Below are 21,952 nucleotides of genomic sequence, written 5' to 3' on the forward strand. Positions count from 1 at the left end.
GGAACTATTTCATTAAGTGGCTGAAATGTGTTATCACTGTATGTATTTATGATAATATTAAATATGATTTATTTTGCAATAATTGCCAGTCATGGCATGTATTTGCAGGTAATGAAACATGGCTTCCCTTCCAAGAATGATTCTGAGAGCTGCCAGTATTCACGCTTTGACTTTGATAGTGACGAGGAATACTCAAACTTCTTTTATAAGGTTAGCCATATGTATTGTATAGTACTTAAAGTTGTTCACAAAAATAAAATTTTTGTAACTTTTAACTTAATGTGTTTTGAATCATGTGAGACATTTTATGAATGTCTTTAAAGATAGAATTGTGCCTATAGATTCACAAGGTCTTATGTCCCTAGAGATCCTGCAAAACTAAAACCTGTGAGTAATGCAAAATTAATGCATAACAAGTTTAGTTTCAGATTTTGGCTCGGTTTGTGTTTTAGAGACTTTGGTTAATGTTGACATGCATAAGAAATAATGAATAGAATAAAAAAATATTTGGGCATGGGAAAATTATTGAGCCAGAAAACCAGGGCTGTTGAGTCGACATGTAAAACCTTCGACTCCAACTCCTTTATTTGTGGCACTGTTAGCTCTCACTCCTTCAATTATATATCAGTATAGGGAATAAATTATAAATATACTGATTATACATTTGCTATATGGATTGCAAGCATGCAGCATACAAGCTCTGTAACCTGTTAAAGCTTGGCTCTAAATGTTATAGCTATGCCATTCTGGCTTTTTTATTTTATTTATTAAAGAAATTACAAACATTCAGTAACCTTATACGTAGTTAAACAAAGGACGAATATTGAAAAATGGAAACAATGAGGTTATATTTTTATTAAAAGAGTTTTAACCCTTAAACGGTCCAAACGTTTATATACGTTCACTCGCGCAGTGCCCCGAATATTTTGAATTTTTTTTTTTATAGAAAAAAGAACATTTTTTGACATGTTTTAGAATAAAAAAAAAATTAGGGTCGGTACTTACCGAGATATGAGGCCGAGAAGTTGGCACTGGATGCTCATGTGGCAGCAGCATCGAGTCCTGCCACTTGCAGAAGTGTTGCCAATATACCTTCTTTTCTATTTTTCATATTATTTTATGTAATTTTTATGTTCTGATAATTACAATTTGTAGTACAGGTCCGCCATCACAAATCCGGCAATCAGTTATTCGGTTCCTTCAGTTATTCGGCACTAATTTTGGCTAGCATAATTTCAAATTTCCAGGGTTGCCACACCAACCTGCTGGTACTGTTTGGTGGCACTACTTGCTGCATAAGTCATTCCAATTTCTTTTTCTCCATTTATTGTTTTAACCTGCTTACTTTTAGCCCTAGCCATGGTTCCAATGAATAAAAGAAATACTTCTCATTATGTAAAGCACCTACACAGTACATTATCCATTAAAGATAAGGTGGCTTTGTAGCCACTGTCGGTTGCCATGAGCTCAGTCTCATGAAGCAGGAGAATATGCTTTATTATTATGCTAATATCAACACTACAGCTTATTTGCCTATCGCAATTGATCTAATATGACATAATAAGCAATATAAATAACATAAAACATGTTAAATACTCCAGAATGAATAATATTTGGCATAACACAGAGCAGTTCGACAGAGGTATGAAGAGGATATGGTATACAAATACCATTCGCCTATCCCTGTCTTGGGGCTCATATTAGAGAAAACGGAGTGTAGCACAGGGCTAACTGTCATATACACTTGTACTGCACCATAAACCTGAAACAAAAAAGTTATTTTCTCTCTATAGATTATCACATATGTGTAGAGAAGCTAGGATAACCCAAAAAAGTCAATGTGGCTTATTTTTAGTACCTGGCTTGGGTTAGCCATATATGATTTTTGGTAAATATTCGATTCCCAGCCAGGGTAGAAACATTAGGCGTGTTTCTTTACACCTGTTGTCTATGTTTACCCATCAGTAAATGGGTACCTGGGTGTTAACCGACTAGTGTGGATGTTATCCTGGGACACTGACCTAATTTTCTTGAAATATTCTGCATAACAAGCGGCTTTCTATACAGTAGTATGTCATTGATGTCAGCTAGGCCTGTATACATTGTACATGTACTTGTAGTAAATAAAGATATTATTATTATTATTATTATTATATTATTTTCTCAGTTGTTTGTTGGGTTATCTTATTCAAACTTGGGCAATGCATGATGGAAAGATACTTCTTTACGTGCACCAAAAATGAAAGAAATCAGACTGTAAATAGCAGAGTTCACTTCTCAGCCATTAGCGGCCGCTTAGCGGTATATTTTTGTATGGTTGTTATGGTTATATTCTCATTTTTTCTGTCTCATCTGATAGAATGAAAGATATATTACAGAAATAGATATGATTTTGATTGCTTTCATAACGAAAAGTACCTTGAAATTGCGCTCACAGTAGCGAAAATGTTCTATTCATTAGCGAAGCTCAAGAGTAAACAAATACCTGTACTCCTGCCAGGCCAATACATAGTCAAGAATGGCTTGACATTATTTATACAATTATTACAGTAATGCAGCAATCTGCATAACAGTAAATCTTCTATTTTTTTGTGAATAAAAATTCCAAATGGTAAGCAAGAGTAATATAAGAGGGGCCTGTAGCTGTGACTAATGAACAGAGAAAATATTATTTTAATACCAGGAATGTCTGCATTGTTTATTCTGGACCCTATTTTGAAATTGGCATCTGTTGAAATTTGTGTGAAATCGGCCAAATTGCCAATTTCTGACCACTTTATTGGGTAGTTGAAATAAGTGAATGGGCAGTTTCTTGTACTCAGTTGACAGACTAGAAGTAAATAAGTTTATTCAGGTATACACAAATACAGTTACAGGAAGGCCCCATTTATACGGCTGGTTAGGTTCCAGGCTACCGCCGTAAAGCGGAAACCGCCGTAAAGTGGAACACCCTTTTTTTCCACTTACAAATGCATACAAACACTAGATAACAAGTTTACACTAACATATATTAAGTTAGCAATAGAACCAGGCATCAAAAAACAATAAAAAGTACAATACACACATAGTGCACTCATTACTTACCTTAAAATATTTATAGTCTTAATCTAGGGTGAGACAAGTAGTATTTATTGTAAGAAATCAAGTGTGGTATGTATGGTAGTCAGCCAGGCTACCATACCAGGCCACCCCACCCACACATACAATTCTATGATATTTAAGCATCCCAGAGCGATAAAATGTATATACAGTTCACTCATTACTTACCTTAAAATATTTGTAGTCTTAATGTAGGGTCAGGAGTAAGTAAATGAGATAAAACGAATAAATGAGAGAGAGAAAGAATGAGTGCATGAGAGAGGACAGGCGCAGAGTTATGTAAACAAACCAGGCGAAGGTAAGTTTTGTAAACGAAGTGTATACGTCTGGTTTGTGTACAAGTTACATTGTGTACAGGTTGTCTCTACATTGATACGGTAGAATAAATAAAGAAGAACACTCCCATTCTCATGTAACATCATTTTGAGAAGAAATGATGCTCTGAGTGAAGGCAATGGAAATAAGTCACTCTGACTTTTTTTGGTTATCCTAGGTTCTCTACACATATGTTATTATGTATGATAATCTATGTAACTGTATTTGTGTATACCTGAATAAACTTACTTACATACATACGAAAGGAATAATTTTCTACAGTTACCCCCAGTAACACATTTTCTCTTATGTTAGATTAGAGAAAATGTTATTCTTGGCATCACTTGTACAAGTTATCTGGCTACCACATCTCATATTTATGTTTATTTATGCTATTGTAGGGTGTATTTATCATCTTTTTATGTTATGTATCGTGTTTATTATATAATTTTGAAAAAAATATCATGGATGGATTAATGAAAATGTGTATATTAACGTAATATACAACATTTAATGAGACTCGGTGATTATTATTATTATTATTATTAGCATTTCTAATATGGCGTCACTTGTGCAAGTCGTCTGCTACCACATCTCATATTTATGTTTATTTATTCTATTGTGGGGTGTATTTATCATCTTTTTATGTTATGTATCATGTTTATTATATAATTTTGAAAAAATATCATAGATGGATTAATGAAAATGTGTATTTAACGTAATATACGACATTTAAATGAGACTCGATGATCGTTATTATCATTACTAACATGACGTCTGGAGACATAAGACACTCTTACTGATTTTAATGTGTACCTGCATGCCAGCACAGTATGTAAGTTTATTTAAGTACAGGTATACATAAGTATAATTATCAGAGTATATATAAAATATGAAATAACTTTTAAAAACATTTGAAATTTTGGAGTTTCCAGACAAAATGGAGAGACTTAGTGCTTACTGAGCTCACGAAGAATGTAAACAAACAAGGTGGGGCGCGGTGACCGTATTAGAAAGTCAGGTGGGGGGAGCCGTATAGCGAGTTTTGGTCATAATTTGAAATGACCGTATTAGCGGAATGCCGTAAAGTGAAACGCCGTAAAGCGGGGCCCTGCTGTACATAGATTATCATACATAGCAGTGTATGTATAGAGAACCTAGGATAACCCAGAAAAGTCAGACAAAGTGACTTATTTCCAGTACATGGCTTGGGATTGCCATATATGATTTTTGGTAAATATTTTTTTTTCTCGGTTGTTGGTTGGGCTATCTCATTGAAACTTGGGCAATGTATGATGGAAAGATGCTTCATAACGTACAGCAAAAATAAAAAAGATGGACGATAAATAAGGGAGTTAACTTCTCAGCCATTAGCCGCCTCTTTGCAGTATATTTTCGTATGGTTTTTATGGTTGTATTCTCATTTTTTGGACTCATTTGATAGAATGGAAGATATATTATAGAAATAGACATGATTTAGATTGCTTTCATGACGAAAAGTACCTTGAAATTGAGCTCAAAGTAGCGGAAATGTTCGATTTTTGCCTATGTTCAATGAACTGTGTAAGGGAAGACAGTTAATTTTATTAAGTGTATTCTAACCTAACCACTCTGTAATTCGGCAAACTCGGTAATCCGGCACAGTACAGGGCCCAGTGATGCCGGATTTGTGATGGAGGACCTGTAGTTCTTGTCATTTTATAATCAATCTTTGTTCTGACACTAGTATTAGGTACTGAAATTGTACTCAAATTGTCACAAACACACTGACAGGTGGACATTTACACCTGCCTTGGTCATTTACTGTTGTCTTGGAATATACAAAGTATTTATATGTCCCAGCAATGTTTTGGATATGTGGAAGTATATAATAACAATGAGGAGGAGGAGGAGGAGGAAAAGGAGAAGGAGGAGGAGAAGGAGAAGAAGGAGAAGGAGGAGGAGGAGGAGGAGGAGAAAGATGAAGAGGAGGAGGAGGAAGAGGAGAAGGAGGAGGAGGAGGAGATGGAGGAGGAGGAGGAGGAGGAGGGGGAGAAGGAGGAAGGGGAGAAGGAGGAGGGGGAGAAGGAGGAGGAGGAGAAGGAGGAGGAGGAGAAGGAGGAAGAGGAGAAGGAGGAAGAGAAGGAGGAGGGGGAGAAGGAGAAGGAGGAGGGGGAGAAGGAGAAGGAGGAGAAGAATACGTGTAATATGTAATAAATAATAATAATAGGTAATAATAAGTTCCCTTGAAGCATGAAAAACAAAGTCCACCCCTGACAGTGACATGATAAGATGAGATAACATCTGATAAGAGCTGACTTTTGATGAGCATATGCGAGGGTGGGGGAGGGTGCAGCAGATAAGAAAAGATTAGAGGTGATATTTGTTGAGCATTACCCTCACTTTGTTTTCGCTGGTACATGTCTGTCTGCCTATTTGTCTGTCTGTCAAGCTCACTGTCTATCTGTCTATCCATCTAGCTCTCTGTCTCAGAGAGAGCCACAAGACTGCCTCATCACCTTTACTCATGTCTTCAAGCAGAGTATAGCTCTTTGTCTGGATATTTTGGGTTATCCTAGGTAATTTACACTATGTATACTTGTATTTATGTGTACCTGTGAGACAGAGATAGACAGACAGATAGAAAGAGAGAGACAGATTGAAAGAGATACAGAGACAGATAGACAAAGACAGATAGAGACAGAGACAGATAGACAAAGACAGATAGAGACAGAGACAGATAGACAGAGATAGACACAGATAGAGGTAGACAGAGACAGTGATAGAGATAGACAGACAGAGCTAGACTGACAGAGATAGACAGACAGAGATAGACAGATAGTCAGAGAAAGATAGAGATAGACAGACCCTAAACTTGGGGTTAACATCACTTTCCTCTTAAAAGAGGAGTGTTAACATGACATTACATCAGTAAATCCTCGGTGTTTACCGCACTGTTTGCTCTAGCTGGCACTCAACTTAACTGGCGCTCCCACAAGGTACTAAGTGGTCCCAGATTTTTTTAATACCACACACTGAGTGTTAGGACCCATTCTATGCTGACAAGGCATCTCAGGCCAATCATGCCAAATTTGAAGGCAGGAAAAATAAAACGTATATATACATTTGGGGCTCTAGGCGTAAGAACGTATACATATGTTTGGACCGTTTGGACCATTTAAGGGTGAGGCAGGGTGGCCCAAACAGAATGAAAAACGAAAGATTATTATTATTATTATTTTTATTAACACATCGGCCGATTCCCACCAAGGCAGGGTGGCCCGAAAAAGAAAAAACTTTCATCATCATTCACTCCATCACTGTCTTGTCAGAGGGGTGCTTTACACTAGAGTTATAAAACTGCAACATTAACACCCCTCCTTCAGAGTGTAGACACTGTACTTCCCATCTCCAGGACTCAAGTCCGGCCTGCTGGTTTCCCTGAATCCCTTCATAAATGTTACTTTGCTCACACTCCAACAGCATGTCAAGTATTAAAAATCCATTTGTCTCCATTCACTCCTATCAAATACGCTCATGCAATCTTGCTGGAAGTCCAAGCCCCTTGCACACAAAACCTCCTTACCCCCTCTCTGCAACAATTCCTAGGCCGATCCGTACCCTGCCTTCCCTCCACTACAGATTTATACATTCTCGAGTAATTCGGTTTTGTTCCATTCTCTATGCCTGTCCGAACCACCTCAACAACCCCTCCTCAGCCCTCTGGATAATAGTTTTGGTAATCCCACACCTCCTAATTTCCGAACTACAAATTCTCTGCATTATATTCACACCACACATTGCCCTCAGACATGACATCTCATCTGCCTACAGCCTTCTCCTTGTTGCAACATTCATCACCTATGCTTCACACCCATACAAGGGTGTTGGTAGTACAACCATACTCCCATACATTCATTCCCCTTTTTGCTTCCACAGACAAAGTTCTTTGTCTCCACAGATTCCTAAGTGCACCACTCACCCTTTTTCCCTCATCAGTTCTGTGATTCACCTCATCTTCATAGACCCATCCGCTGACACGTCCACTCCTAAATATCTGAATACATCCACCTCCTCCATACTCTCTCCCTCCAATCTGATATCCAGTCTTTTGTCACTTAATCTTTTTGTTATCCTCATAACCTTACTCTTTCCTATATTCACTTTTAATTTTCTTCTTTTACATACCCTACCAAATTCATCCACCAGCCTCTGCAACTTTTCTTCAGAATCTCCCAAAAGCACCGTGTCGTCAGCAAAGAGCAACTGTGACAACTCCCTCTTTGTGTTTGATTCTTTATCTTTTAACTCCACACCTCTTGCTAAGACCCTAGCATTCACTTCTCCTACAACCTCATCTGTAAATATATTGAACAACCAGGGTGACATCACACATTCTTGTCTAAGGCCTACTTTTACTGGGAAATAATCTCCCTCTCTCCTACATACTCTAACCTGAGCCTCACTATCCTTGTAAAAACTCTTCACTGCTTTCAGTAACCTACCTTTTATACCATACACCTGCAACATCTGCCACATTGCCCCCGCTATCCACCCTGTCATATGCCTTTTCTAAATCCATAAATGCCACAAAAACCTCTTTACCCTCCTGTAAATATTGTTCACCTATATGTTTCACTGTAAACACTTGGTCTACACACCCCCTACCTTTCCTAAAGCCTCCTTGTTGAGCTGCTATCCTACTCTCTGTCTTACTTTTAATTCTTTCAATAATAACTCTACCATACACTTTACCAGGTATACTCAACAGATTTTTTTTTTTTCAAGTTGGCCATCTCCCACCGAGGCAGGGTGACTCAAAAAGAAAGGAAATCCCCAAAAAGAAAATACTTTCATCATCATTCAACATTTCACCTCACTCATGCATAATCGCTGCTTTTGCAGAGGTGCTCAGAATACAACAGTTTAGAAGCATATACGTATAAAGATACACAACATATCCCTCCAAACTGCAAATATCCCAAACCCCTCCTTTAAAGTGCAGGCATTGTACTTCCCATTTCCAGGACTCAAGTCCGGCTATATAAAAATAACCGGTTTCCCTGAATCCTTTCACTAAATATTACCTTGCTCACACTCCAGCAGCTCATCAGGTCCCAAATACCATTCGTCTCCATTCACTCCTATCTAACACGCTCACGCATGCTTGCTGGAAGTCCAAGCCCCTCGCCCACAAAACCTCCTTTACCTCCTCCCTCCAGCCTTTTTGAGGACGACCCCTACCCCGCCTTCCTTCCCCTACAGATTTATGCGCTCTCCATGTCACTCTACTTTCATCCATTCTCTCTAAATGACCAAACCACCTCAACAACCCCTCTTCAGCCCTCTGACTAATGCTTTTATTAACTCCACACCTTCTCCTAATTTCCACACTCCAAATTTTCTGCATAATATATACACCACACATTGCCCTTAGACAGGACATCTCCACTGCCTCCAACCACCTCCTCGCTGCAGCATTTACAACCCAAGCTTCTCACCCATATAAAAGTGTTGGTACTACTATACTTTCATACATTCCCTTCTTTGCCTCCATAGATAACGTTTTTTGTCTCCACATATACCTCAACGCACCATTTGCCTTTTTTCCTTCATCAATTCTACGATTAACCTCATCCTTCATAAATCCATCCGCCAAAACGTCAACTCCCAAATATCTGAAAACATTCACTTCTTCCATTCTCCTCCTCCCCAATTTTGTATCCAATTTTTCTGTATCTAAATCATTTGATACCCTTATCACCTTACTCTTTTCTATGTTCACTTTCAACTTTCTTCCTTTACACACAGTCCCAAAGTCGTCCACTAATCTTTGCAGTTTTTCTTTAGAATCTCCCATAAGCACAGTATCAACAGACTTATTCCCCTGTAATTTTTTCACTCTCATTTATCCCCTTTGTCTTGATACAAAAGAACTATGCATGCTCTCTCTCAATCTCTAGGTACATTACCCTCTTCCATACATTTATTAAATAATAGCACCATCCACTCCAAAACTTATATCCCCTCGTGCTTTTAACATTTCTATCTTTAACCCATCAATCCCAGCTGCCTTACCCATTTCATTCTACCCACTGCCTCACTAACTTCCTCACACTCACAACTGGCTCTTCCTCCTACAAGATGTTATTCCTCCTTGCCCTATACATGAAATCAAAGCATCATAGTTTTCTGTTTATGAATTGTTGAAAATAAGTCTAAAGAGTGACTATTCCAACTCACAAGTGATTGGGAGCCACCTGCTCCCAAGTCTGAAACTTCATTTTTAACAATTTCTTGTGTCTAGTTTGGGCTTTGGAATATTTCTGTCTATGGGGAAAATCTGAAGGGTTAAGGCCTTGATGCTCCCACTCTGCCCATCTGGGAAATCCCATCAGCCATGTGAATTTTCTCTGTAACTTCCTAATTGAAATTGATTTATTGTACCATTTTTAACACATGAGCACAACCTTACTGTTTTTTTGTGCTGATGTGAAAACCCTCTTGTAATGAAGTGCTAAGTTTCATGTATATTTCAGTTATTGATGTATTAAGAAATACAAAATTTACTTTTGAGTGAGTCTACCATTCTTTAAATTTAACTACCTTATTTTCCAACATAAAAGATGCACAGGCATGTATATAAGACATCAGTTTTGGCAGGCATATTCTGGGAAAAGTGAAAAATTCAGTAGTACTCGCTTCAAAATGATAGGCAGTGGCTGGCTGCTTATGTGCACAGCTTAGCTGAAAGAGGTTGGATCTTACACAGCCTGTTGTCTGCTCCACCACCACCAGCTACCTAAAGAAACATGACTGCTTATTCTTTACAGATAGCAGCTTTGTAATCATGTGTAACCACTGAAACTAATTTGCTTATTACCTATCAATAATGTGTAAACTGTTATTTATAATAGTTAAAAATCTTAAAGTACATAATCTGGGAAACAGTTATCTTGGAGAAGGAGCAGTTGAAGTTTAGTTTACTGGTACTGCAGCACTGAAGCTACCACTTGACAATATCCCAAAGCCTACCCCTTTTTCATGACCTTGAGCATATAAGACCTGGGGTGATTTTCCTAAACATATTTTGGGGAAAAAACATTCCTTATATGCTAGAAAATATGGTATCTTTTCTCATGTTACTCTTTTTACTTCAAATAATGATTCTAGTACTATAATGTTTTATTACACATTTACAGGTTCGTTCGGAGACATTAGAAACAATTAAGAATGCTTCACTGCTGGCACCTGAGACTATGTATTCGTATGTGGAGGAGTGGCTCACTAGTCATGTTAAAAAGGCTACTGACACTGGAAGCATTTCTGAGAATCAGCTTTGTAATCTCTTTTCTCCAGCATACCTGGAGTGGGATGCCCTGTCTCAGGTAATTTTACTGTAAATATGTTACATATTCAGTAATATAATTTTTTAATGTTTGCACTCTTGCTGTCTCTCACTCAATAAAAGTTCTGTATTCTGTGATTGGAACCCTGGAGGAACCTCTTTGAATATGTCATATCTCATTCATCTAGTATACCCTCTCTTAACCTCTGCACATGTCAGTGCTCATTTGTTGTGATCAACATCAGCTGGGAATCCCTCTCAAAGCTCAAAGGCCTAATTGTCAAACATGCTCTGAACAGTACTTTAAACATAAAGGCCTACCTCTTCTCCATGGATACTTTATTTTATCAAGCCCCTGGTGGCCATGCTGCTGTCATCAAGATTTGTGGCAGTCCTTTCTGATCTAAGATACCTGTCTAGATTGGCTATTTAATATTTGCAGCTCACAGGGTTTTTTTGGGGGGCCATTTGCCTTGCCCTGACCATTCTTCACCTGACTGGGATGGTTTGTACACAAATATAGGTCCTTCAAGTGCTTAGTGTGGGAAAAATCCTTGTTCATTACTTGTGATGTTACAGGCCTTTTCTCTTACTTTGGGCTAGAAATGCTATTGTCCATCTATGAGCCAGTGCCATTGATGGGAGTATGCACATGATGTCACTGTGAGCGTCCTGCATATTGGCAGTCGGGTTTATGCCATTGATACTATGTTTACCTCTCATGAGTCGCCCCCAAAACAGTGATTTTAATTCTTTCGGTGTCGGTTCCATTATATAACAGCTTTGAAGCCAGTGTCAGTCCCATAGTATTACTCCATGAGCTCAACTCATTTGAATAAGCTGTGAGCAGTGAATTTGGGCCTAGATTTGAGAGAATGGATCTGTGCGGTGAGTGTGCACCATGTGCACCATATAAAAAAAAATCCTGCAGCATACAGTATATAAAATGAGAAAGTGCGACCATGTTTTTGGTTTAAGACTGCTACTTTGCGGCGTATTTCTGTATGGGGTTTTATGGGTACATTTTCTGTTTCTTGGTCTCATTTGATAGAATGAAAGATATATTTCAGAAATAGAGGTTATTTTGATTAGTTTAAGAGAATGGAAGATATATTAAAGAACTGAAAGGAACCTGAAATTGTCCTCAAAATAGCTGAAAGGTTCGATTTTTGCCGATATTCCAGAGTGCACAAATGATGTCACATGTCACTTTTTTTTTCATTTATTTTGTTTTTTTAAATTTTGTGACCCTGAAAGCAAGTTTGAGAGCAGGGGTCCTGACCCTGAAAGGATTAAGCATAATATTGCACATTACTGCTGGTGCTGGTATTACTACTACTGCTTACCTACTATATGTAAGTACAGTGGAACCTCAAATATCGAACTTTCTTCGGTCCAGAAGACTGTTCGAGTGCCTTTACCGAATGAATTTATTCCCATCAGGAATAATGTAAATTAGATTTGTCCATTTCAGACCCTCAAAAATACACTTATAAAAGCACTTACAAAAATACACTTACATAATTGGTGTGTTGGGAGCAGTTCGATTTTTGAGGTTCCACTGTATGTTACATTCAGACTTCAAGCATTTTAGAATAAGTGATGAGAATATCAAGTCATAGAAAATTAAACTGTCATTTATATAGGCTTAATTATGAGTGCACTATATCACACCTATTGGATATTGAAAGGAAAAAACCTTCAGTCTTGATGCTGTTGAGGGGCTCTTGATCCAAGGAATCTGTGCTACTCTATCTTTTCCATCCCCCAAGGTGCTGTACGATCCCTACGAGTTAAGTGCTTCTCCGAGAAATAAATAAATAAAGTATATGTTGAAAGAAGGCAGCATGTTTTCCTGCTAACATAGTTGGCACAGTTTCTCAAGCCAGGTGATTGTTGGCACAATATAAATTGCAGTTGCTGGTTCCCTTGACCCCTAGAATCCCCAGGCAACTACTTTCAGATAGAGGGCTGTAGGGGCCTGGTGGAATCCCTGGGGTTTATCTTTCATTAGTTGCATATTGTTGCCAGCATATTTTCTGTTGAACAAGTGTTTGACAAGGTGCCACCTTGTTTAGTGTCATACACTGCTATATTTGACAACCAAAACTGTCCTTGTTTGATGCTTGAGTTTTGCAAGTTGCTCAGTTCTGTCTGCAGGTGCCCTGACCCCATAATATGGGGGCATTGTTCCTGCTTCTCATCTTCCTGTTTCTCAGTTGATAGAGGCTCCTCTGTACTAGGTCTATGGCTTGTTTTTTTCTATTTTGATTTAGTGGGAATTAGGCTAGATGATTTTTATAACATTTATGGATACTTCTAGGTAGTAGTAGGTTGGTAGACAGCAACCACCCAGGGAGGTACTACCGTCCTGCCAAGTGAGTGTAAAAAGAAAGCCTGTAATTGTTTTACATGATGGTAGGATTGCTGGTGTCTTTTTTTTCTGTCTCATATACATGCAAGATTACAGGTACATCTTGCTACTTCTACTTACACTTAGGTCACACTACACATACATGTACAAGCATATATATACACATACCCCTCCGGGTTTTCTTCTATTTCCTTACTAGTTCTTGTTCTTGTTTATTTCCTCTTACCTCAATGGGGAAGTGGAACAGAATTCTTCCTCTGGGTTTTCCTCTATTTTCTTTCTAGTTCTTGTTCTTGTTTATTTCCCCTTATCTCCATGGGGAAGTGGAACAGAATTCTTCCTCCGTAAGCCATGTGTATTGTAAGAGGCGACTAAAATGCTGGGAGCAAGGGGCTAGTAACCCCTTCTCCTGTATAAATTACTAAATTTAAAAGCAAAGCTTTCATTTTTCTGGTGTCTTTTTTTTCTGTCTCATATACATGCAAGATTACAGGTACATCTTGCTACTTCTACTTACACTTAGGTCACACTACACATACATGTACAAGCATATATATACACATACCCCTCCGGGTTTTCTTCTATTTCCTTACTAGTTCTTGTTCTTGTTTATTTCCTCTTACCTCAATGGGGAAGTGGAACAGAATTCTTCCTCCATAAGCCGTGCGTGTTGTAAGAGGTGACTAAAATGCCAGGAGCAAGGGGCTAGTAACCCCTTCTCCTGTATATATTACTAAATGTAAAAGGAGTAACTTTCGTTTTTCCTTTTGGGGCACCCTGCCTCGGTGGGATACGGCCGGTGTGTTGAAAGAAAGGAGATTTTTATAACATATTTATGGGTACTTCTGGGTAGTAGTAGGTTGGTAGACAGCAACCACTCAGGGAGGTACTACCATCCTGCCAAGTTAGTGTAAAATGAAACCCTGTAATTGTTTTACATGATGGTAGGATTGTTGGTGCCCGTTTTTCTGTCTCATAAACACGCAAGATTTCAGGTACGTCTTGCTACTTGTACTTACACTTAGGTCACACTACACATACATGTACAAGCATATATATATGCACTCCTCTGGGTTTTCCTCTATTTTCTTTCTAGTTCTTGTTCTTGTTTATTTCCCCTTATCTCCATGGGGAAGTGGAACAGAATTCTTCCTCCGTAAGCCATGTGTATTGTAAGAGGCGACTAAAATGCTGGGAGCAAGGGGCTAGTAACCCCTTCTCCTGTATAAATTACTAAATTTAAAAGCAAAGCTTTCATTTTTCTTTTTGGGCCACCCTGCCTTGGTGGGATATGGCTGGTTTGTTGAAAGAAAAAGAAGATTTATGGATACTCCTGAAGACTACTGCTAATTATTGGCAGTGTTGCCTTCTGAAAAATATCTTGTTTACTATGTCTGGCATGATACCAGGGGGAGCACTGGTCCAACTGAGTCAGTGGTCTATTAATCTAGTAATAGATAATATTGTATTTGGGCCCTGATTTAGATAGTTGTTTTATTGAATTATGTAGGCAAATCTTTTTCTACTTAGGAGTTCCTCCAGCTCTGGTATTAGTATTTTGGGACATGAATTTCAAAATATGCTGTAATATTTTAAAAAATAATTCTAGATATTTCTGCCAAAAAGCTAAAGTAGTCAACAAATGCAAGCAGTACAACCTGGGAACATGGAAGAGTGGTCAGATATCTTCTGAAAAGTTGATAAACTTTATGAAAAACTAAAGGTGCTTCATTCATGTCATTTGGGCCAAAGAAAACTTTACATAGTACTGATTAGCAGTATATATAATTATTTTCACTGTGCTTTCGGGAGATTCTGAAGAGAAGTTGCAAAGGTTAGTGGACGAGTTTGGGAGAGTGTATAAAGGAAGAAAGTTGAAAGTAAACATAGATATGAGTAAAGTGATGAAAGTATCAAACAAGTTAGGTAAAGAAAAATTGGATATCAGATAGAATGGAGGTAGTATGAAAGAAATGAATATGTTCTCATATTTGGGAGTAGACTTGTTGGTGGCTGGGTTTATGAAGGATGAGGTAAATCATTAAATTGATGAAGAAAACAAGGTGGGTAGTGTATTGAGGTATTTGTGGAGACAAAGAATGTTATCCATGGAGACAAAGAAGGGAATGTATGAGAGTATAGTGGTACCAACACTCTTATAAGGGTGTAAAGCATGTGTTGTAAATGCTTCAGTGAGAAGAAGACTGGAGGCAATGGAGATGTTGTGTCTAAGGGCAATGTGACAGGCTGGAGTTTTGAGACTCTATGACCGCGGGTTCAATCCCGGCCGGGGGTATGGTTTCTAAGGGCAATGTGTGACGTAAATATTATGCATAGAATTCACAGTGTGGAATTTAGGAGGAGGTGTGGAGTTACTATAAGTATTTTTCAGAGGACTAAGGTGAGATTCTTGAAGTGGTTTGGTCATTTAGAGAGAATGGAGTAAAATAGGATTACTTGGAGGGTGTGTAGATCTGTAGTAGAGGGAAGGAGAGGCAGGGATTGTCCTAGGAAAGGATGGAGGAGAGGGGTAAAAGAGGTTTTTTGTTGAAGTGGCTTGGACATACAGCAGGCATGTTAGATAGGAATGAGTTGAGACGAATGGTTTATGGGACTTGATGAGCTGTTGGAGTGTGAGCAGGGTAATATTTTATGAAGGGATTTGGGGAAACTGGTTAGTTAAACTTGAGTCCTGGAGGTGGGAAGTACAGTGCTTTCACTTTAACCCCTTGACTGTCGCAACCCCCAATCCTGAGGTGTCTCCTGGTGTCGTGAAATTTAAAAAAAAAAAATTATTTTTTCTTATGAAATGATAGAGAATCTTTTCCCTATTGTAATGACACCATAAAAACGAAATTTGATGGAAAACTGATGGAATTATGCTCTCGCGAAGTTAGCGACCTCAGCGATATTTACAAATTGGCGATTTCGCCCACTTTGAGCCCTATTTTCGGCTAATTCTGTTGTTCCAGTCGACCAAACTCATAGCTATTTCTTTAGAACTCCATTTTTTCTATCGATTGAGTACAAGAAACTGCCCATTTACTGATTTCAACTACCCAATAATGTGGTCAGAAATTTGCAATTTGGCCAATTTCACAAAAATTAAAAAATATGACAATTTCAAAATAAGGTCCAGAATGAACAATGCAGACATTCCTGGCTCTAAAATAACATTTTCTTTGTTCAACAGTCATGTCTCCAGGCCCCTCTGATATTACTCTTGCTTTCTATTTTGAATTTTTATTCAAACAAAAAATAGAAGACTTACTATTATGCAGACTACTGCAATACTGTAATAATTGTGTAAATAACATAAACCCATTCATGACTGCATATTAGAATGGCTAGTTGGACATTTATTGGACAATGACATCATTTGTTTGCTTTTGAACATTGGCAAAAATCAAACATTTCCTCTATTTTGAGCTCCATTTCCAGTTTTTTTTATAGTAAAATCAATCAAAATCACCTCTATTTCTATAATATGTTTTCCATTCTATCAATTGAGACCAAGAAAACGAGAATACAACCATAAATACGATACGAAAATAGACCACAAAGTCGGCATTTTAATTAAAAAAAACGGTCAGAGTTTTTTTTTTTCTCACTATGCACTGTGTGCTCCAGGATTTTTTTTATATGGTGCACACTGACCACACAGACGCATTCTCTCACATGTGGGCCTACCAGCTGTCTCCTGCTTGATTTAAAGCCGCTAGAATTTACGAGTATATATACGTCAAACACGGTACCTCATAAGACGTATATATACGGCCGCGACAGTCAAAGGGTTAAAGGAGGGGTTTGGAATAATTTCTGTTTAGAGTGACATCTACACTGTTGTATCTGCATGCCTCTGCAAAGACAGTGATAGTGTGAATGATGGTGAAAGCATTTTCTTTTTTTGGGTCACCCTGCCTCAGTGGGAAACAGCCATTATGTCAAAAAAATAAATAATAATTATTTTTTATCAGATATGCTTTTCATACAGGACTTTCCATTTTTATTATTGGCATCAAAAGATGCCATATGAATACTTTCCTTTTCTCATTCATTTAAATTTTAATTAACATCAAGGTTATGAATAAGTGGAAGGCTACTGTATATTTTAAGCTAGTACATTTGAGAATGATAATAGATTACTTTGGTAAACGCTTTCTTGTGAATAATTAACAATTTTTGCTAATTTTTTGTGGAGTGCATAGATGATTTGCCATTATCATTTGTGATGTTTATGATTCCTTTTCATTAGCTTCATTGTAATTGCTATAATTGCTTTCCCTTTTTTAACATCAAAGTCAGTGATACCATACTGGATTAAGAGGCCACTGTACTTGCACACAATGTTATGTTCTAGTCTGAAGAAAAAATACTTGATCAAGTCTGTCTATTGATAAATATTTACCCAGTGAAATGTTGTCACATTAACAGCTTGCTCTGCCCCAATGTCTGCTCTTCAGTGTTGTTAGCAATGTGCCTTGTCTCCAGCACTAATGTGTTGTTTCTCATTATGGTTGGAGTATTAAAAAAAATTATTGCTTCCATTCATATTTTGTTGCAGGTTGTGGAGAGTGTAGTAAGTCGTGTAATGAAGAGTGAAGGATGCAAACCCAACTCAGAGAGTGGCATGCAGCTGTTGCGTCTCTGTTTATCCTATGAGACAACGGATCCACTCATATTGTCAACTTTACTTTCCTGTATCTCTGGCCTATTTGTCTTCATAAGACTAGTACCCAGTGTACTTCCAGATGTTCTAAATAAGATCTTCTCTGCCTTAACTTTCTCATTGCCCGGACAAACTAAAGATTCAAGAAGTAGAGCTGTGAAAAATGTTAGAAGACATGGCTGCTCTCTGATGGTGAAAATTGCTCTTGGGTATCCAGATATACTCCTTGAGGCATTTGATTTTATTAATAATGTTGTTGATAGTTTGAGTCATAATCCACAGGAACTCTCACAGATGGAAAAAGGAACTTTGCAAGAAGCACTTATGATAATTAACAATCACTTTCATAACTTTGATAAACAAACTGTTTTTATTGGTAAAGTTTTGAGCCCTGTTTCAGTGATGTGGAGTGATGTGAAACAGCCATTTAGTTCTCCACTAGATTTCATGTCATTTGTAGGACTGGATAAGGCTCCAGTAGAACCCAGTGAGAATGATGTCAATGGCCAAAACAGAGCTCAAATTATGTACTGTGTTAATTTGATATTAGCTGTGATAAAACGTTCAGAGTTTTCCTCAGACCCTGATAGGGCAGAACATGGGGGATTTATATTGGAACGCTCGGAAAATGGAGCAATTGTGTACCGTAATCCTGCCACACCCCATGTCATGCCGCTCCTCCATCAGCTGTTCTGTCTTGTGCGACTCTTCAATAATCTTTGGCATCCAGAGGCATTGGCATGTGTTTCACCAGGGTATGCCAAAGCCCATGACCTGCCAGATAATGACAAAAACAATATTTTAGGGCTTACTTCAAATATTGCTGATCCTTGCATTGACTCTCCTAAGGTAATGAAATTTTATTAATTTTAGTTGTACTGTTTTATACTCAGTCAAAATTCTGCTAACAGTATAATGTAGGGCCCCACTTTACAGCATTCCGCTAATATGGACACTTAAAACTATGACCAAAACTCTCTACGTGTCTCCCCCCACCTGACATAATAATATGGTCACTGCATACCACCCGGTTTGTTTATATTCTCATTGAGCATGACTCTCCATTATGTCTGAAAACATTCCAAAATTTCAAGTGTTTTAAAGTTATTTCATATTTTATATCTACTGCCTTCCATCATACATAAGGGGGATTAAGAATAGACCGTTGGCTGTCTTCAAGAAGACAATGGACAGGCACCTAAAGTCAGCACCTGACCAGCCGGGCTGTAGTTCATACGTCAGTTCTCTGTGGCCAACAGTAACAGCCTGGTTGATCAGACCCTGATCCACCATGAGGCCTGGTCTCAGACTGGGCCGCGGGAGCATTGACCCCCGAAACTCTCTCCAGGTACGCTCTGATAATTATACTTACGTGTACCTTTATCTAAATAAACTTAGTGTGCTAGCATGCAGGCACGCATTAAAATCATTAAGTGTGTCTTATCAGTCTTGAAGACGCCATATTAATATTGATAATAATAATAACACAATAATAATCACTCTGAGGCGCATTAAATGTCGTATACAGTGGTCAACAGAAGGTCAACTGACAACCGAAATTGCCGAAAACCAAATTAATGTTTCCCATAAGAATTAATAGGTTGGTAGACAGCAACCACCCAGGGAAGTATTACCGTCCTGCCAGATGACTGTGAAACAGAAACCTGTAGCTGTTTTACATGATGTTAGGATTGCTGGTGTCTTTTTCTGTCTCATAAACACGCTAGATAACAGTGATATCTTGCTACTCCTACTTACACTTTGGTCACACTTCACAGACACGAACATGCATATATATATATATATATATATATATATATATATATATATATATATATATATATATATATATATATATATATATATATATACATACATCTAGGTTTTTCTCCTTTTTCTAAATAGCTCTTGTTCTTCTTTATTTCTTCTATTGTCCATGGGGAAGTGGAAAAGAATCTTTCCTCCGTAAGCCATGCGTGTCGTATGAGGCGACTAAAATGCCGGGAGCAATGGGCTAGTAACCCCTTATCCTGTAAACACTTACTAAAAAAGAGAAGAAGAAAAACTTTATAAAACTGGGATGCTTGAATGTGCGTGGATGTAGTGCGGATGACAAGAATCAGATGATTGCTGATGTTATGAATGAAAAGAAGTTGGATGTCCTGGCCCTAAGCGAAACAAAGCTGAAGGGGGTAGGGGATTTTTGGTGGGGGGAAATAAATGGGATTAAATCTGGAGTATCTGAGAGAGTTAGAGCTAAGGAAGGGGTAGCAATAATGTTGAAGGATCAGTTATGGAAGGAGAAAGAGAATATGAATGTGTAAATTCAAGGATTATGTGGATTAAAGTAAAGGTTGGATGCGAAAAGTGGGTCATAATAAGCGTGTATGCACCTGGAGAAGAGAGGAATGTAGAGGAGAGAGAGAGATTTGGGGAGATGTTAAGTGAATGTATAGGAACCTTTGAACCAAATGAGAGAGTAATTGTGGTAGGGGACCAGAATGCTAAAGTAGGAGAAACTTTTAGAGAGGGTGTGGTAGGTAAGTTTGCGGTGCCAGGTGTAAATGATAATGGGAGCCCTTTGATTGAACTTTGTATAGAAAGGGGTTTAGTTATAGGTAATACATATTTTAAGAAAAAGAGGATAAATAAGTATACAAGATATGATGTAGAGCGAAATGACAGTAGTTTGTTGGATTGTGTATTGGTAGATAAAAGACTGTTGAGTAGACTTCAGGATGTACATGTTTATAGAGGGGCCACAGATATATCAGATCACTTTTTAGTTGTAGCTATACTGAGAGTAAAAGGTAGATGGGATACAAGGAGAATAGAAGCATCAGGGAAATGAGAGGTGAAGGTTTATAAACTAAAAGAGGAGGCAGTTAGGGTAAGATATAAACAGCTATTGGAGGATAGATGGACTAATCAGAGCATAGGCAATGGGGTCGAAGAGGTATGGGGTAGGTTTAAAAATGTAGTGTTAGAGTGTTCAGCAGAAGTTTGTGGTTACAGGAAAGTGGGTGCTGGAGGGAAGAGGAGCAATTGCTGGAATGATGATGTAAAGAGAGTAGTAAGGGAGAAAAAGTTAGCATATGAGAAGCTTTTACAAAGTATAAGTGATGCAAGGAGGGAAGAGTATATGGAGAAAAAGAGAGAGGCTAAGAGAGTGGTGAAGCAATGTAAAAAGAGAGCAAATGAGAGAGTGGGTGAGATGTTATCAACAAATTTTCTTGAAAATAAGAAAAAGTTTTGGAGTGAGATTAGCAAGTTAAGGAAGCCTAGAGAACAAATGGATTTGTCAGTTAAAAATAAGAGAGGAGAGTTATTAAATGGAGAGTTAGAGGTTTTGGGAAGATGGAGGGAATATTTTGAGGAATTAAATGTTGATGAAGATAGGGAAGCTGTGATTTCATGTATAGGGCAAGGAGGAATAACATCTTGTAGGAGTGAGGAAGAGCCAGTTGTGAGTGTGGGGAAAGTTCGTGATGCAGTAGGTAAAATGAAAGGGGATAAGGCAGCTGGGATTGATGGGATAAAGATAGAAATGTTAAAAGCTGGTGGGGATATAGTTTTGGAGTGGTTGGTGTTATTATTCAATAAATGTATGGAAGAGGGTAAGGTACCTAGGGATTGGCAGAGAGCATGCATAGTTCCTTTGTATAAAGGCAAAGGGGACAAAAGAGAGTGCAAAAATTACAGGGGGATAAGTCTGTTGAGTATACCTGGTAAAGTGTATGGTAGAGTTGTTATTGTAAGATTTAAGAGTAAGATGGAGAATAGGATAGCAGATGAACAAGGAGGCTTTAGGAAAGGTAGCGGGTGTGTGGACCAGGTGTTTACAGTGAAACATATAAGTGAACAGTATTTAGATAAGGCTAAAGAGGTTTTTGTGGCATTTATGGATTTGGAAAAGGCATATGACAGGGTGGATAGGGGGGCAATGTGGCAGATGTTGCAAGTGTATGGTATAGGAGGTAGGTTACTGAAAGCACTGAAGAGTTTTTACGAGGATAGTGAGGCTCAAGTTAGAGTATGTAGGAAAGAGGGAGATTATTTCCCAGTAAAAGTAGGCCTTAGACAAGGATGTGTGATGTCACCGTGGTTGTTTAATATATTTATAGATGGGGTTGTAAGAGAAGTAAATGTGAGGGTCTTGGCAAGAGGC

General features: G+C 38.1%; 1 protein-coding gene across 2 annotated transcripts in view; it reads left to right on the forward strand.

Moving 5' to 3' along the window:
• The window catches only part of Ranbp21 (exportin-5-like protein Ranbp21), a 197,710-nt gene that overhangs the window by 129,711 nt on the left and 46,047 nt on the right, over positions 1-21,952 (forward strand). The window contains exons 10-12 of one of the 2 annotated variants that reach the window (XM_070081343.1): positions 109-210; positions 10,596-10,781; positions 17,680-18,633. In XM_070081343.1, the coding sequence (XP_069937444.1) occupies positions 109-210; positions 10,596-10,781; positions 17,680-18,633 (1,242 nt within the window). The remainder of the gene's footprint in view (positions 1-108; positions 211-10,595; positions 10,782-17,679; positions 18,634-21,952) is intronic. The other variant, XM_070081345.1, reaches the window with a different exon arrangement.

The sequence above is a fragment of the Cherax quadricarinatus genome, chromosome 6 (assembly GCF_038502225.1).
Source record: "Cherax quadricarinatus isolate ZL_2023a chromosome 6, ASM3850222v1, whole genome shotgun sequence".
Classification (NCBI taxonomy): domain Eukaryota; kingdom Metazoa; phylum Arthropoda; class Malacostraca; order Decapoda; family Parastacidae; genus Cherax; species Cherax quadricarinatus.